The sequence below is a fragment of the Mesoplodon bidens genome (assembly GCF_964165515.1).
Source record: "Mesoplodon bidens genome assembly, chromosome: 1".
Taxonomy (NCBI): domain Eukaryota; kingdom Metazoa; phylum Chordata; class Mammalia; order Artiodactyla; family Ziphiidae; genus Mesoplodon; species Mesoplodon bidens.
In genome coordinates, this window is record NC_138176.1 from 12,643,942 (window position 1) to 12,662,159 (window position 18,218).

At 53.0% G+C, this 18,218-nt stretch overlaps 1 protein-coding gene across 1 annotated transcript in view; it reads right to left on the reverse strand.

The window, feature by feature from the left end:
• The window catches only part of GRK5 (G protein-coupled receptor kinase 5), a 228,024-nt gene that overhangs the window by 102,083 nt on the left and 107,723 nt on the right, over positions 1 to 18,218 (reverse strand). The window contains exon 2 of the mRNA XM_081231335.1: positions 15,466 to 15,561. Coding sequence (XP_081087461.1) covers positions 15,466 to 15,561 — 96 coding nt within the window. The remainder of the gene's footprint in view (positions 1 to 15,465; positions 15,562 to 18,218) is intronic.

Sequence of the window (18,218 nt, forward strand, 5' to 3'; positions counted from 1 at the left end):
AGACAGCAGGGGAACGAGAAATCACCCCCGAAAAGAAGGGGAAAGACAGGTGGGCAGCGGGAACAGCTGCCGGCTTGGAGACCTCACAGGGGATGTGAAAGGCATCCCGTTTCCCAGCATCACAAAGAGAAACCTGCTCCCAGACTGACGCTGCGGGTGAGGAAGCCCCAGCCACTCCTGCCCCCTGTGGCATCACCTGAGCCACGGCGTATTGCCATCAGAAGTGGTGGCCATTTCTGGGACGTTCCAGGTCCCGGGCCGGGTACTTGAGAAACACTGTCTCATTTCTCCCTGGCACACAGTAGGTAAAGGATAAATACCTGGAGGAGTGAATGAATCTCATGTCACCCAGGAAGCCCTGCCTGCTTCCCTTTGCTCTCTGCTCTCACTGGGAATGGCTGCAGGGGCTGTCAGAGATGGACATTCAATGCCTCCCTACTACCTGCAGGACAAAGACCTAACCTTCCATGCTGGAGGCATGGATGGTGTCTCTGGCTCCACCCAGCCTCTCTTAGCCTCTTCTCACTCCTGACTTCTCTGCACAAAGCTCACCAGAGCAGTGCACCACCACCTTCCAAATGTGCCCCATGCTGCCCCACCCCCACAGGGAAACCATGGCCAACATGGTGGAAATCACAGCCAGCATGGCCTTGACGCAGGCCCAGGTTTGAATGTGGGCTCTGCTTCTTCCAGAGCTCTGTAGCTTTGAGCAGTTTATTAATCTCTCTGGGTCTCTGCATCCTCATGCATAAAATAGGAGGACTTCCCTGGTGGTCCAGTGGTTAAGATTCCACGCTTCCACTGCAGGGGGCACGGGTTTGATACCTGGTTGGGGAACTAAGATCCCACATGCCACATGGCGTGGCCAAAAAAAAAAAAAAATAGGGGCGGGGAAAACAGCCCCTGGCCCATAGGGTTCTGTAATACTTCGATGAGTGTGTGTCTGTTAGGCAAGCAGCCTGATGCCTGGCCAGAGTAAGTGCCCAGGAAATGCTTGCTGGTTGGATGATGCTGAATCCGCTGACCCCAGAAGTCGTCCCTTTCTGCCACGACTCAGCTGGCTCCTTCCGGTCCCACACAGACGTCTCTGTCCCCCTTCTCCCCCCACCTCTGGGCACCTGGTACTAAGGACAGACATCGGACAGCTGCCCACAGTCACGTGGCTGTTACCCAGCACCATGTGTGTGCTTTCTGCCCTGTGTCCCCAACCAGGGACAGCTCTTTAAGGGATGGAGCTGGCCTCACATGCCCCCTGGGGACCCTCCGCTGGGCCTTCAGAGTGAAAGCTGGACAGGGGTTTGCGGATGAACTGGCTCTCACTCCATGTGAGAGCTGAACTGGTTGAGACCCCTCCTGCCTGGAGTCAGAGGGATGGGTGAGAGGAGATGGCGTTTAAAGAAGGAGGTGTGGAGGGCAACCATCTGGAACCTCTGGGCCTGCTGAGAGTTAGCAAACAGAGATTTGAGGGCTAAGGGAAAGGGGTTATATCCAGGTTACGTGAAGGAAATACACGGCCCAGTCCATGCTACCAAAAGCCACTCCGGAAAGCAGCTCCCTACCACCTGGCAGCTCCCCAGATCCCTGGCACAGAGTAAAGACTTAACAGATGAATGAGTGAATGAATGAATGAATGAATGAACAGATAAACTTAAACCCAGCAGGACCTGGCAACCACCACTCAGGGAATCAAGAGGCGAAGCTCTGAACTGCACCAACTGTTGACAACAGCGAGATAGGGAAGAGGAAGGGGATGAAGCGGCCGCCCGTGGGCACCCACTGTGAGCCCAGCCCTGTGCAGAGCTCTCCCCACACCCGTCCCCAGGTGATCCTCGCAACACGCCTATTCCCATTTTGCAGATAGAGAAACTGAGGATTAGGGAAGTTACATCCCTTGCCCAACGTCATAGCCCGTAAGGAACAGAGCCTGGCTCAAAACCAGGTCCCTCACACTCTTCATCGCTGTCTCTGTACCACATTGACGGAGCTGGGTTAGCCCCCCAAAAGCTTTGTGCCAGTTGACCTGCCTGAGGCATATGCACAGTGCCTACAGCTGCCAGGCACTTGCAGAGTTGCTGACACCCAAGCCCGACGCTGGCGTCTTTTGGCAAAAAGCCGTCCTCGGCACCTTGCCCTGCCTCAAGCTGGCCTCAGCTCAAGGCCTGGAGCAGCGTCCGCTCTGTGTCCATCTCTGCCCACCCACCAGAGGGGGCTGGCGTGACGGCGGGCCTGGCAGCACCCACCCCTTCCTCCAACTCTCCCATGCTGCCCCTTGAGTCAGAAAGGGAGAGAAAAGCGGGGTCACTGCCCTTGGGGGTATAGTTGGACACCTCTGTCCTGAACCATTTGTGATGAAAGCAGCTACTTCAGAACTGACAAGGTGAAAGCCATTCTCTATCCACACTTCCAGAGCCTTTTAAAAGAACTCATAGAGAAAAATTAGACCCATCAGCAATCATTCCAGGATTTGGGAAGATTAAGGCAAAAGTATCCCAGCAAGGAAAGAAAATTAAGATTCTAAAAGGGCACGGTGCAGGGTAGACACTCGTGTTGGATGCTGGGTAAACAGTGCCAGGCAGATCCAAGCTCTACCCTGTGGTCAAGCGGAGGAAGAGGCTAGTCATCAGACTGCCACAGGGTGAGGACCAAACCCAGACTAGGTAAGGTCACCAGGGAGAGCTTCCTGGAGGAAGTGACCTGCAAGGTAGAAGACCAAGGTTGAGTTAATTACCAGGCAGAGTTAGGGATGTGTGCCGGGCAAAGGCCTGGAGAAGGGAGGAAACAAGAAGGAAAGGCTGGGGACCTCCCTGGTGGTCCAGTGGGTAAGACTCCGTGCTCCCAATGCAGGGGGCCCGGGTTCAATCCCCTGGTCAGGGAACTAAGTTCTCGCAAGCTGCGAGGCCAAAAATAATAATAATTTAAAAAATAATCATTTTTAAAGACAATGCAAGGACAGCACAACCGTGAAACAGAAAAAACGAACAAATGAAAAGCCGCACTCGATTTGCATGTTTCTTGATTTTGCATTTTCCTTCCTAACACTGTCTGGAAGGGGCCGCAGAGAGAAGTCAGTAGGAGCTCATGCCCACAGGAGCCCTTTAGGGGATACATTTTTCTGGTGTTGTTCTTTTTCTCTTTTTTTTTAATTTGAAAGTTTATATTGGCCCCAAATATCCCTCCGCCCACATTTTTTTCTTCTCACTCTCCCTTGGGTGCTAGCTCTGGGGTACTCCGAACAAGGGGTGTTTAATACACTGAGGCAGAGGCTGGGGCAATACTGCCAAGGTGCTGCTGAACAGACAGAGCCTGGGAAATAAATTCTGTAAATAGTCTGAGCAGAGACCATCAGGAGTGTTGTCCTAGTGTCTCTTTATGGGGCAGAACTGTTATGCTCAGCCTGCTGCGGGTCGGCTGGCCTCTTGTGCTGGTCTGAGGTCCCCACTGCTGCATAAACCAGCTTGTTTTTCCCCTGTTTTCAGCAACAGGCCTTAAAACAGACAGAAAAGCCCTTCTCATGCCTGCAACTGCAGTGAATTGGGGCTGGCAAGCGGGGCCGAGGTGCTCACCAAACCTCGCTGGCTTTGTCCATCAGAGGCACATTTCAGGTTAATGGCATCTGCGGACGCAAGCACAAGCGGGAAACAGAACATTCCAGAGGAAGCAAGGGAGGCAGAGGTCATGGCACAGGCTACTCGGGTTTAGCTACATGCGTCTGCTTTCAAAAAGACAGCGTGAGGGGGCTTCCCTGGTGGCGCAGTGGTTGAGGATCCGCCTGCCAATGCAGGGGACACGGGTTCGAGCCCTGGTCTGGGAAGATCCCATATGCCGCGGAGCAACTGGGCCCGTGAGCCACAACTACTGAGCCTCTGCATCTGGAGCCTGTGCTCCGCAACAAGAGAGGCCGTGATAGTGAGAGGCCCACGCACTGCGATGAAGAGTGGCCTCCGCTTGCTGCAACTAGAGAAAGCCCTCACACAGAAACAAAGCCCCAACACAGCCAAAAATAAATAAATAAACAAATGTGGGGTTTAAAAAAAAGACAGTGTGAGGATTTCCCTGGTGGTGCAGTGGTTAAGAATCCGCCTGCCAATGCAGGGGACATGGGTTCGAGCCCTGGTCCGGGAAGATCCCACATACCGCGGAGCAACTAAGCCCGTGTGCCACAACTACTGAGCCTGCGCTCTAGAGCCTGAGAGCCACAACTACTGAGCCTGTGCTCTAGAGCCCACGAGCCACAACTACTGAGCCTGCATGCCACAACTACTGAAGCCTGCGCACCTAGAGCCTGTGCTCCACAACAAGAGAAGCCACTGCAATGGGAAGCCCGCACACCACAACGAAAAGTAGCCCCCGCTCGTTGCAACTAGAGAAAGCCCACGCGCAGCAATAAAGACCCCACGCGGCCAAAAATAAATTAATAAATTAAGAAAAAGACAGTGTGGGCTTTCTCACCTCTGAGCAATATCACAATGAAGTACAAAGATGCTCATCTGAACGCTAACTGTAATGGCAAAAACTAGAGGGAAAATACCCCAAAAGTACAATATATACATGGGATAGATAGGAAGCCTTGAAAAACCAGGTTCATTGGAGGCTAATGGGAGAGGGCTTCTTTTCTTTTCTTCGTTTCTTTTTTTAAAAATTTATTTATTTATTTGGCTTCAGCGGGTCTTAATTGTGGCATACGGGATCTTCAGTTGCATCATGCAGGCTCTTTTAGTTGTGGCATGCAGGATCTAGTTCCCTCACCAGGGATCAAACCTGTGCCCCCTGCATTGGGAGAGCGGAGTCTTAACCACTGGACCACCAGGGAAGTCCCCAAAGGGCTTATTTTCAAGATAACTTAAAGGAAGAATCCGCCCTCAGGAAATAAATAAGCCACAGGTGGGGAAAGATCGGGGGCCTGGACCAATGCTGGGAGGAAGGCAATAGGCTAGTTCCCCACTGTCCACTGGTGTAGACACTCACCCCTCTGGATGGCCCAGGAGAACAGGAATTTTGTGTTTTGTTCACTGATGTATCCCCAATGCCTGACACTCAATAAATATGCGCCAAGTGGAAAAACATAAATCACGTTTATGGAGGTTTTTAATGACGTGGGAAAATATTTTTGAAATTATATTAAGAAAAAGATTAAGAAACAAAACCATGGTATGTACACAGGGAAAAAAAGCTAGAAGGAATTACATGAAAGTATTAACTAGCTATAGCTGAGTGGTAAAATTATGGGTGGCCTTTCTTATGTTTTTTAGCAAAGTAATTTACCAATTACAATTACTTGAACAATAACAGCAACAATAAAAAAAAGAGGGAACAAAAAAGCACCACGCAGCATGGTTTGGAAAGCAGTGAATTGTCTTGTAGACATTCCTGTGGCCTGTGGGAAGAAGTCAGCCTGAGCCTGCAGGGGTTAACCCCAAGCTGGGGTCAGGAAGGAGGGAAGGATCCACCCTCAGACTTGGTCAGATTTGGGATCCTCTAGCCCCTTGAACTTGAACTCCAGAGACCATGTGAGAAGGTGGTACTAGGGGTTGGATTGTGACCCCCAAAGAAGACATGTTGGAGTCCTAACCCCTACTACTTCAGAATGTGATCTTATTTGAAAATAGGGTCTTTGCAGAGGTAACTGAGTTAAAATCAGGTCATTACGGTAAATCCTAGTCCAGTATGACACCAATTTAATTGGTGCCCTTATAAAACGGGGAAATCTGGACAGACACAGACACAGACACGAACAAGAATGCCATGTTAAGGTGAAGATGAGATTAGGGTGATGCTTCTACAAGCCAAGGAATGTTGAAAATTGCCAACAACCATGAGAAGCAAGGAGGAAACCCTGGAGCAGATTCTGCCTCATGGGCTCAGAAGGAAACAATACTGTCGACACCTTAACCTTAGACCTCCAGCTTCTAGAATTGTGAGACAATAAATTTCTGTTGCTTAAGCCCCCATAAATGTCTGTGGCATTTTGCTCTGGCAGCCTGAGTCGACTAACACAGTGAGGGAAAGCCTGCCTTGGAGTCAGGTCACAGGGAGACCTTGGCATGTCACTTGTCTCTCTGCGACTCAGTTTACTTACCTGGAAAATGGGAGACCTGGCCTAAAGCAGTGGGTTTCAAACTTGGTTTTCACTCTGGAATAAAATCTTACCAAATATAGAAGGTAAAAAGAAACCCTGTTCAGATAGAAGTCTGCTCTGGATCTCTCATGCTCCCTGCAGGGCAGCCTTTGAAAACCACAATCTCAGATCATCTGCAAAATCCCTATCAGTGCTCCATTCTAAGGATCTCCAAACACAAAACCCACCAGCTAGGATCACTGAGCATCTTGCTTGCACCCAAGCCCAGGCTGGGCACCAAGGATCCAGCCCTTGCCTTCCAGTGGCTGTTCATCTTGGTGTAGAGGTGAGACTAACACCCAGCAAACTAGCCAGGCCACCCTCTCCCTCGTAAGAGCTGCAGCTGCAAACAGGTCACCTGATGTTCTAAATCCGCCACATCTAAATTTATCTTGCCCTCCAAGGACAAGCAGATGCTGTGCCTTATCGGAGCATGGCAAGTGTCAGAACGACATACATGACGTGCCCTTATCACCCCAAGGACGAGAATGACGTCTGTAGAAAGACGGCTTACCTGGCGATGAAACCAAGAGCTTGTGTGCCAGCCTGGCAGGCCTGAAGGGGACCGGGTCATGCAGACCCTTGGGTGGGGTGAGACCTGTCCCAGGAGCCCATACTCCTTTCCAGACCCTGAGGCGTGCCTGGCAATGCCAGGGAACCTGTAGCCCTTGAACAGGGACGAGCAGAAAAGGCGGCTGTTTGCAGCACAGCATGGACTAGCCCCTGTCACATCTCTGGGAAAGGACCCCGGCTGCCCATTCCACTCAGTGGACATCGACGATGTGCAGGCAGGAGACCACCGTGGGCTGGATGAGGGGGACCCTGCCAGTCAGAGCACAGAGCTGAGCAGCCCAGGAGGAGGCTGGAGACTCCAGGGATGGGGTCCAGGGCCAGGCTGAGCTGATCCAGGCTTGGGTTTCCTCCAAAGCCTTGCAGGATTGAAGGCCCTGAGACCCTACCTGCTGAAGGCAACAGGGTGGCTCCTGCCTGCCAGCATCCCAGCAGAACCGGGCAGGAGCCACACAGCCACAGTCCTGCTAGATCTGCAAAGACGGAGAGACTCTGACCATCTTCTTGGAGACCACAGACTCATCAGGGGACCCAAAATCAACTAGGAAAGAGGGCAATGGTGTCACCAATCCCACTGCCCCACTGTGGAACCAGGCAGCAAATCCCGTATTTATTCATTCAACTTTCACTTACACAAATAACTCGCCAATTCATTCTCCTTAAAAAAAAAAAAAAAATCACCTTACAGATAAAGCTAATATCTCCTCTGACTTCTATGCCTTCCCCAGGGGTAACCTTTATTAGGGCTCTGGGGTGCAACCGTCCATATGTCCCTGCAAAGAAACCTACAAGGCCAGGGATCTGGGCACAGTGTGACGCCATCGGCTTCCACAGGTGTGCTGTGGGGCTGAGGGGAAGAAGGAGGGCTGAGGGCTGCAGGGATATCAGGGTGGCCTCCAGGAAGGGGAGGCCAGAGGCAGGGGCTCAAGGAAGGGTAGGATTCAAAGGATCCCAAGGCTGGAGTCCCTGGGGCACTGGACCCACGAGATGTCAGTGCAGAAGCAGCTAACCGCATTCATCGTTTGCAGCCAATTAGGCTTCTTTGGGAAACTCTAAAGCCCTCCCCCCAAGGGCCTTCAGCCTTTGCCACGTACCACTAGCACCATGATGACGATGGTGACAAGGATGGCTTCTTCTAGGCACTCTGCTGGCCCTCCCAACGGTTCTACCAGGTTGGTAATAGTGTCTCCCATTTGATAGACAAAGAGACGACAACCCAGAGAAATGAAGCAACCTGCCCCATGTCACACGTCTGGGAGCAGCAGAGCCACCGTTTGACCTTAATGCCAGTGACTTTCCACAAGACGACCCTGCTTCTGTGGCCAACGGTACAGCTCCTGGGCCTGCAACAATGCCCAGCACCCAGCAGGAGCTCAACAAATATTTGTAGGCTGACTTCTTGTTTAAAGACCATGAGCAATGCTGGGTGAATAGTCAAAACTAGGCTAGTTCAAGGCATCTTCACATTATTACAGTATTCTGTTTTTTCTTCTTTAAGGTTAAAAGTCTCCATTTTCTTCCAGGAATCCCCCACAGCCTAGAGCTTCTGCTCCTGGAAAGAGTTAAGACTTTGGCAAGACGCTGTCCCAGAAGGCAAACGAAATCTCTCCCGTCCCGTCCGTCGGTGAGTGTACAGGGCACCGCGGCGGCTACTTTCTGCGAACAGCCTCCTGGTAAATGTCAGCCTCACCAGGGGGTGGGGAGGGGCCTTGATTTATTATATAGCTTTTGGACAGTTCCTACAGAAATACCGCCAAACACTGGAATAATCAACTCTTTCACTCATACTCTTTTTTTTTTAATGAAAGAAAAAAGCATGCAATGAGCCTGAGCTAAATAAATAAAAATGCCACACTTTTTGCCCAACAGAATTTTCTGCGTCACTGAGAAATATTTGCAGACCTCAACAATCTTTTATCTTCACAATGACGTTCCAGCCTTCCAAGTTTTGGTCATTCTGAGAACTTCTTTGATTTGGACCCTCTAATTATCTTACAATTAGCTTACTAACGAATGCCATTATTTGATGTTTCATCAAGCAGATATCAAAGAACCCTCCTTCTCTCACGATCTGTCTGCTCCCCTCCAGGACTGTCTAAAATCAGTTACTCATATCTGGGGCTCACACTGGAAGTAGATACATGTGGCAAGGACTCTCTGTCTTAATACTCGTTACTGCCAATCCCAGTTACGGTTTCCAGGCTCGGGAGGAGGGCAGCATCCATTCATTCAGTCACTTCATCCATCCATCATCCACCCATCCACCCATCCACCTACTCACTGTGCCAGCGACGGAGACCCCAAGATGGAGAGCACGTGGTCCATGCCCCCAGGGAGCTCACACAAAGAGATGCCCTGGGAGGCGCAGAGTGACGTCACTTCCTCCAGGGAAGTTCCTGACGGGTGGAAGACCCTCCACACTATTCTCTAGCTCGGCAACCTGTCCCTCCATCATGGACCTTTCTCAGAATTTGTTATCACCTCTTTATTTCTGCCAGTCTCTTGGGTTCAGCCATGAATGAGCTCGGGGGGCAGGGGGCAGGAATCAGGCCGGTTTCCCCAGTGCACAGCATATCATAAGTGCTCAGTAAACACTTGTTGAATAAGCAAATGAACATGCTACCCCTACTTAGAAAATAAAAGAAAGAAAAAAGAGACAGATAGAAATGTCTATCCCTCTGAGTACCTACTGAGTTTCTCTGCTGTGGGTAGCGGCTGGGGGCTGATGCCAAAATGTTTATGAAGTCAATATGATGCTGGGGAGTGGAGAGCTGCAGCTCAGGACCAGGGGCCTGGACTGTCCTGGGCAGGTCACTTCTCCTCTTAGAGCCTAAAAGGCTCTGAAATTCAGACTCAGGTCTGAAATGGGTGGCTAGAGAGATGCTCTCTAGTTCCTTGAGTCGAGAATTCTGTAAAAGCCTAACATCACTGTGAGAATTACTCCAGTTGCAGCCTCAGGGGAAACGGGCCTGGACCAGGAGCCACCAGGTCACCTGCCCCTCTGACTTGCTCATCTATCTAGTAGGGAGTGGGGGAAGGGAGACTTAAAGCAGATGCTTTCCAAGGTGCCTCCTAAGTCTGAACTTTTATGACTTTAAACCACTGGCTAAATTAAATGCGGGTATGGCAAGCATATGTCACAGAAGTTTTAAACAGAGCCCTCATTTCCAATATTTCACTTCATTCATTCCTTCATTCACTCTCCCAACATCTAGTGAACCCCTATTGTGTGCCAGGCACTGTTCTAGTGGTGACCCACACAGGGCACAGTCAGTATCGTTATGGGACAGCCAGTCCAGTAAGGGAGAGAGAAAATATACAGGTCAACAACTAAACAAAGGATGACTGCAGCTGGGGGCGCAGGCCAAGAACATTAATAAACAGCACAGTGTGAAAGACAGCAATTAGAGGACAAGTACAGTTCCTTTCTAAAGGCTGGTTGGGAAGGCTTTTCTATGGAGGTGATATCTGAACGGAGACCTAGAGGCCCCCTAGAAGAAGTGTGGGGAAGAGCATTCCAGACAGAGGACAGCAGGGGCAAAGGCTCCAGGCTACAGACAAGCTTGGGGTAGTCAAGGGACAAAAGGGCAACCAGCACAGCAAAGTGAATGGAGGAGGAGGGAGTGACTGAAACAAAGGCGAGGGCCGGCTCACACAGGACAGGGTAGGAAGGGCATTGTCAAGAGGTCCGTGGATAGGATTCGGGGGGTCTGTGAACTTGGACGGAGAAAAATGTCATCTCTCTCTTCACCAGCCTCTAACTGGAAACGAACACTTCATTGAGTCACACATGTTGACAACAACCCACAGTAATGTTAGCAGTGCCTGGGACTTGTCAACGACAGAAATCTCAGACCCATTCATATCACCGTCATTGCAGATATCTGGAAATATCACTTACACTCCTCACTAATTCAAAATTACAGTAGCTATTAGACCAGCTGCTGGGCCTTATTAAAGTACTAACAAAAAAGCACATATGGGTTTCCCTGGTGGCGCAGTGGTTGAGAGTCCACCTGCCGATGCAGGGGACACGGGTTCGTGCCCTGGTCCGGGAGGATCCCACATGCCGTGGAGCGGCTGGGCCCGTGAGCCATGGCCGCTGAGCCTGCGCGTCCGGAGCCTGTGCTCCGCAACGGGAGAGGCCACAACAGTGAGAGGCCCGTGTACCGCAAAAAAAAAAAAAAAAAAAAAGCACATGTACTTCAAGATCATAAAATTTTAAAGTATCTAATAACTATTTGAAAAGAACTGGTTTCCTTTGCAACCCTGCGTATTTTATTTTCTGTATGTAAAAGTGTTATTCTGAGAAGGGATCCCTAGGCTTCACACAACGACCAAAGAGCCCATAAGGCACGGTGAGAAGTTTGTCTTTTATTATAGGTGGGAGCAGCTGCTGCAGCAGTTTCAGCAGGGGATCCAAGGGGTGCCGTTTTCATTTCTCAGAATCCCCCTGGCTGCTGGGGGAGATGGCCTGTGGTTGTCAGGGCAGTGCTGGGGGCGAGAGAGGGTGTGGCTTTAACAGACCACTGTTCCGGCCAGTCAACGGGGTCCTTGTGGTCTCCGTCCTCCCCTCTGATGGAGAGCCTTCCCACGTGGCCCTCTGGGCCCATAAGGGCCTCATCACCCTGGCCCAAAGCCTGCTCTGGGACATCCTCCCAAAGAGCTTCAGAAAGTGAGCTCATGTGTCCACAAGAAAAATAAATGCGGCATTTGCCACTGTTTGGTTTGTATATTGGTCTAGAAAAGAAATGAGATTTTTATTTAAGAAGGCCTTCCAGCAGGACCCCAGCAGAGGCTGGGCAAACACCAGGGCGACGGACTGTAAACACGCAGGAAGGCCCGAGCCCTGGGGCCGGTCGCCGCGAGCTGCAGCCCCTCGGTTTATGGCGGCCTTCCTGTTTTCCCGGCCTCTCTTCACACTGCACTCATACACAGAGTCTTTTCAATCCCTCTAGGAGAACAGAAGAATTCATTTTCACACGCCAGCGTGCACGTTTCTCTCACCCTCCCAGGGGAGTGGACCCTGACAAGAGGCCCGTTTATGGACCTTGATGGACAGATGGGGATGGGGCCCATGGGGTGGAATCCACAGACAGAGAAAAGCTCAGAGGCGAATCCTAGGCTCCAGGGGGGTCCCCCATACCGGAAGTGAAGAGGGTGCAGCCAGGCCAACTGGAAGGTGAGGGGCATTTGGGGCACTTCTGGGGCAATGCCTGGAGGCCCCACGGGGAGCAGGGCTAGAGTGGGGGGCACTGAGAGTTGGTGTCGGGGACTGAACCTCGGCAGAACTCGCCCACCTCCAAGTATCAGATTCTGTGTGTCAGAGAGGAGAGACGTGGAGAGGGAGGGAGCCCTGGGTCTCTGAGTCTGGCACTAGGATAGGTGAAAAGAAAGGTAGACAGTGAGGCGTCCATGTTGCTGAAGTGAACTGTGGCCGAAGTGTGACCGTTCTGGAGGGGCCAGGTCAGCTCAGCTGTCCTTTTCCCAGGCCGCTGGCTAGAGAGAACAGGATTTTTTTTTTGGCGGGGGGTGTCTTTTCTGTGGCACCCATTGGCATCTCCAGATAGGGAGTTTCTCCAGCACCTGGTCCCTGGAATTTAAGGCAAAAAAGAAAAGCCAGGAGCTCACTGGCACATCACTCCTCACATCCTGAGGTCCCAGCCAGTCTGCCTCTTCCTCCATTTTTAGGAATCTTCTTTTTTTTTTTAAAAAAAATGCTTGTTTTGTTTTTATTTTATTTATTTATTTATTTATTTATTTTTGGCCGTGTTGGGTCTTCGTTGCTGTGCACGGGCTTTTCTCTAGTTGCGGCGAGCGGGGGCTACTCTTCCTTGCGGTGCGCCGGCTTCTCACTGCGGTGGCTTTCTCCTTGTTGCAGAGCATGGGCTCTAGGCGCGCGGGCTTCAGTAGCTGTTACACGAGGGCTCAGTAGTTGTGGCTCACGGGCTTAGTTGCTCCGCAGCATGTGTGATCTTCCCGGACCAGAGCTCGAACCCGTGTCCCCTGCATTGGCAGGTGGATTCTTAACCACTGTGCCACCAGAGAAGTCGCTTTAGGAATCTTCTTATATTTTTTCATATGTGATGTCCAGAGCTCTGGACTGCCCGTGGTGGGGGGTGGGGATAGGAAACAACGCATCTGCTCCATGTTGTCTGGAACTGGAAGTCCTATAGTTGACGTTTGTGTTTTCCATTTTCAAGAGACACGAAGCAAATATAGCAAAATATTAACATTTCTTTAATCCAGGTGGCAGGTACACGAATGTTCCTCATATGACTCTCAACACTCTTCCATTTATTTAAAGCACTGCAGAAACTCAGTGTTCACTCCTTCACACCACTTCATTCATTCTTTCCTTCACTCGTTCATCCAACTATTGTGCTCCTCCTGCAAGCAGGCACCAGGCACATGGTGGTGAATTGAAAAGATCCTTCTCGAGGAGACTTTCGCACTTGAGGGACAAACAGACATCCAATAATAACTGGGGGTGGGAGGTGGGGAGGTGGGAGGTGCCCTGACGAAAGGGCAGGATGCTTTGAAAGACCCTGGCCAGGAGCTCATTTAAATTCTCTGAGGAGGTGGCCTTCAGAGCTGGCTGGGCCCTGAGGACCATTCCAGACACCACCACCTGCAGGCAGTTAACCCAAAGGCAGAGAAGCAAATGGGCTCCACCTGCTGGGCCCCTCCCAGGTAATACTGGCCCTCACGCAGTTACCCTGCCTCTCTACACAGCTCCCCACTTTGAAGGGTCCTTTCCTCCTATTTCAAGTTCTCTCTTCCAAATCAACACCTCAGAAGGGTCTCTTGGATCAGCCCTATGGCTCCGAGGTTGACTGGGAGCCATTCCTGGGCCTGTTGAGAAAAAGCTGGGCTCAGTATCCAGGGAAGGCATGTGGTAGCTGGTGAACTTGCTCGCCCTGGACGAAGAGGATGGAGAAGAGGGTCTGGTTCCCCAGGGGTGTGCGGAGACCATGGCATCTGAGGTCCCCACCCCTCCCCACCCCTAGGCCCTACTCTCTCCAGGCCTAAAGAACCAGATGGCCCCGGGAGGGTGGCGGCAGATTCCAGGGACTCTCCTTCCTCTCCCCTCTCTGAAGGCTACTTGTGAGTTGTCAGTGGCAAAACCCTCCCCGACATCCTCCCAGCCCCAGAAGAAGAGCCCATCTTCTCTCCCCCCGCTGCCCCACGTACCTCCAGATCAAGGGTAAACGTGGGCACCCCCAACACAAGAGTGGCCCAGCAGAGTGGGAGCTGTTGTGCATTCCAGGAAGAAAGTCAAGTGCTAAGGGGCGTGGTCCCGGGCTCCAGCGAAGCCCTTCACACACCTGGTCTCACTGGACTGGGTTCATGAGCACTGTTTTCAGCTGAGGAAACTGAGGCTCAGCAAGATTAAGTAGCTTGTCAGGTGGCTGGAGAGCGGGTGGGGTTTGAACCCGAGACTGCCTGGACCCAGAGGCCCTGATCTCTTAGGCCAACTGCACTCTCAGCCCCAAGAACACCGTGGGGACTCCGACCTGAGGTTTTAAGGACGGAAGGTGGGTCTGAGGTCATTTCCCCACCACTTAGCACCCTACTTCTCCCCTGCTCACAGCTGCCTTCGTGGGATGCACGTGGCTTCCTTCCACTTCATTAACACCAATTAAGGGAGCTCCTCCTCCGTGCTGGGCACGTGGGGCGCACAGAGAGAACGGGTCACCTGCTGTCACAGTACAGCGGAAGGCCCTGGAGGGGGGCGCCCGGCGAGAGGACTGAGCAGGCCTGGGACGGCATGGGAGTCCCACCTGCTGGAGGCCAGGCCACGCGGAGAAGCCATTCAGAAAAGCTAAACGGCCACGAGTGGCCTCATGTTCCACAGCAGGCGCAGGGCAGTTCACCCAGTGCCCCGGGCAGGAGTCTCAAGAGCAGCTGGGCCTGCAGAGTTCTGGGTGACAGAAGCATCCTGTATGGACGCTCAAAGGATCTGAGTATAACAAGCACAGTATGGCACACCCGTGACCTCGAGCAGTCAGGAGCAGGTAAGACGCCTTCACGCAGCAAGCGGGAGAGCCCCACCCTGGGCACAGAGGGGAGGAGGGCCAGGGCTCCCACCAGCACAGAGAGTCCTCGTCCAGTCCCCCAGCCTCCTCACCACAGCCGTGTTCGGAGCGGGGCCGGGGACAGACCGCCCTCGCGCGTTTGGCTGTGCCAGCCCCTCGGGAGACAAGCGCCCTCTGCTCTTGGAGCTGCCTGGCCGTGAGGGTGCTGAATAAAGACGGCAGGGCTGTGTCCTGAGCAGGGCAGCTCCTGGGTGAGAACCCACATCCCCGGCAGCAGGGAAGGGGAGCCCAGAGGCTCACCACCCCGCCTCAGCTCCCAAAGCCTGGGGCTGCTTCCCGAGGGCAGGACCCACGGGCCCCAGGAAGGAAGGGCGGAAAGCTACGAGGGGGGGCTCAGGGCCAGGTGTGGCCCACCTCCACCGCCCTCCCACAAGCTGTGCAACTTCGGTCCAATTACAGAATCTCTCTGTGCCTTGGTTTCCCCAGCTGAAAAGTGGAGTAAAATAACAGCCTCAAAGGGTATTGGGAGATAATCTTGCCCGGCACACACCAAATACTCGACGAATGTTGGTTGCATCTTTCTATCAATTAGCAAAGACATCAGCTTGGAGCGCCTACCTGGCATCACTTTACTGCATTAATCGATTTGTACCTGACTCACCGTTCAGACGGTTCCGGTTAACGGGCCCCTTGCTCCCCTCCCCGTCCCTCCCCGCGCCCCCTCGAGGCAGGACAGCTTACCTGTGGTCCTTCGGAGGTCTTCACACTGGCTAATGTGAGGGAACTTCAGGATTTCCTTCCACTTCTTGCTTTTCCCTTTGCGCTTTCCTCCACCCCCTGCAGAGATGGGGGAGAAAGATGGGGAGCTGATGCTGGTGTTGTCCAAGGCTCCAGAGCCTGTGTCCCAGCCCAGTGAGTCTGTGCACAGACAGCTTCCTGGCTGGGAGACAGGGACACGCCCCCTCCCCAGCCGGCATCAAGCCTGTGTGTTCTTCCTGCAGGCTCACTCGGGCCTGGGCTGCCGCCACCACCAGCAGCAGCGGTCCCTCCCATCCTCCACGCCTGCACCCACACCGGGCGCCCTGTTCTTCCTCGGCGTCTCCCACGGCTGTGCAGCCCTGCTGGGTGCCTGGTATTCGCCCTAGACTCGACCGCAACCTTCCGACGGCAGGGGCCAGGCCTGTCGGCCTGGGAAATAAATCCTGGTGAAATGGATTCACAAGCGGGTGGACTGCGGCCCCCTCACCACCTCATTTTATCCTCTTGTTTCCTGGGGAGGGGCCCCATCCCCAGCGGGAGGCCAGATGTCGGGGACAAGGACTTCAACTCCCACTTGTCCTGGGTGCCCCCTTCTTCTCCCACCTCATGGACCCCAGGGTCTCAGGGGATGCATTTCTCAAGGCTAGAAGGACCCCTGAAGGACCCCGTCAGGCCTCGCATCCTGCCCAGTGCGCACATGTAATGAACACGCCCACGCTAGGGACACACACGCAATGGATATGCACACGATAGACATACAAACACAATGAACACACATGTAACAAACACAATGAACACGTACATGCAATGAACACACGGAGCTGCCTAAGGTGCACACACAGGTGTTCCCATCATCCCTGCCACACCTTACCCGTGGACAGATGTCAGAACGCTCAGGTGTGCAAACGGCAAGGGGGGCCGGCTCCAGCCTACGTGTCCCTTGAGCCCACCACCATTTGGAACTTGGACCTGGAGGCACCTCTGTGTCACGTGGCGAGGACCCCGCCAAGAACCTGAGATGCCATCGTCTGCCCACTGCCCCCAGAGTGGCCCTTAAATTCCACTGGTCAGTGACTCACCAAAGGTCACATAGTCCTTTAGGCCCCTCAGCGTCTCGGAATTTCAAGGGCTTCTTATCCCCCTTCACGTGATCACCACCTCAAGTACCCGCCAAGTTTGGGGCCAGTTAAAGAGATGCCAGATCTTGGCCAGGCCCTCAGCACCCTGGGCTGCTCCCTCCAGCCTCTGACCCCCAGGGAGGGTCTGGGCAGGGCAAGCCCCCTTTCTTCAGCCAGTCAACCCAGGGACACCCGGAGGAGCTCGGCTCTGGGCCCGCCCCTGGCCCAGCACGTGCCGGCGCTGGCACAGAGCTGGTCTCAATAAAGGGAGATTCCTAACTCATCCAACCGCCCTGCAAAGCTGAGGCCACCTTCCTGAACAGCAAGTGGGTGGGCTTCTGAGGATGGGACCAGGACCCCCACCCGGGGGGGCCAGGAAGGAGGGGAGGGAGCTGACGGCACAGGGGCAGGACACGGTCCATTTCCCAGCTCTCTGCTTGTTCTGTCTTCAGCCCAGCCAACCAGCCCCAGCCCCCTCTGCTCAAGCCTCCACGCAGGTCAAAGGCCCCAGCCTCCAAGGAACGAAACAAACGTGTATGGGGCTCATGCTGTGGCCAGACACTGTTTGAACATTATCTTACTTAATCCTCAGAATGACTCGTGGAGGAGGAAATCACTGGGCATATCACAGATGTAGAAACAGGCGTCCGATGTTGCATAACTCACCAGCTGATGGCCTGTCCAACTCCACTATGTTCTTTGCTCCAGCCGGCACCAACACACCATCACACGTCCGCACACACCTCAGAGCCCTTCTGCTGGCCCTGCCCTGGTCCCCGCTTCTAACTCTCCCAGGCAGAACTATTACTATTCCCACTTGACAGACAAGGAAACTGAGGCACGGGGAAGAAAGAAGCAAGTCACCTATAGCGCCACAGCTCACAAGTGGCAGGGCCAAGACCCCAGCCTGAGCAGAATCCAGACTCTAGGCATTCACGCTCACCCTTCTGTCTACAAAGCTCCCTTTCGGGAGCACCGAAAGCAAAGGAAACTCCCAGGTATCAAAGAGGAAGCTGGCATCGGACCTCAGAAGTGATACGGCATCCGGTAGGAGGAAACAGAACTCGAATCTCTCCAGCTGAGGCCCAAGCCACCGAGAAAAGACGCCACCCCAGGCCCGAGGCCTGAAGTGCCGCTCTGTTGGACCCACATGAGGCTTGTTGGTTTGTTTGCCTGTTCATTGAACCCGGTGTCAAGATTTAAACATGGAGATGTTACATATGAATCCAGATTTGGGACTTCTCTTCCATAACCAGACACCCCACATGGCAAGGGATCAGCTAGAGCTGGGCAGCGGCTGCCCCTGTGGACAGGACAAGCGGCCTCCAGTCGGCAGCTGGCCCGGCCCCTGTAAAGGTTAGTTATGTGCATCCCCCAGGGAAGGGCCGCCATCTCAAGAAATCAGCCAAGTCCGATGCTCCCATCCCCATCAGCTCTGGCTCCGAGGCCTAAAAGGGCCATTAGAACTCATCCAGTCTGCACCCCCTGTGCCCCCATTGATTCCCACACTATTTGTTCCCAGATCTGGCTGGGATTAAGCACTTGTGTGTGTGTGGTAAAATATACATAACAGAAAATGTACCATTTTAACCATTTGTAGGTATGCAATTCAGTGGC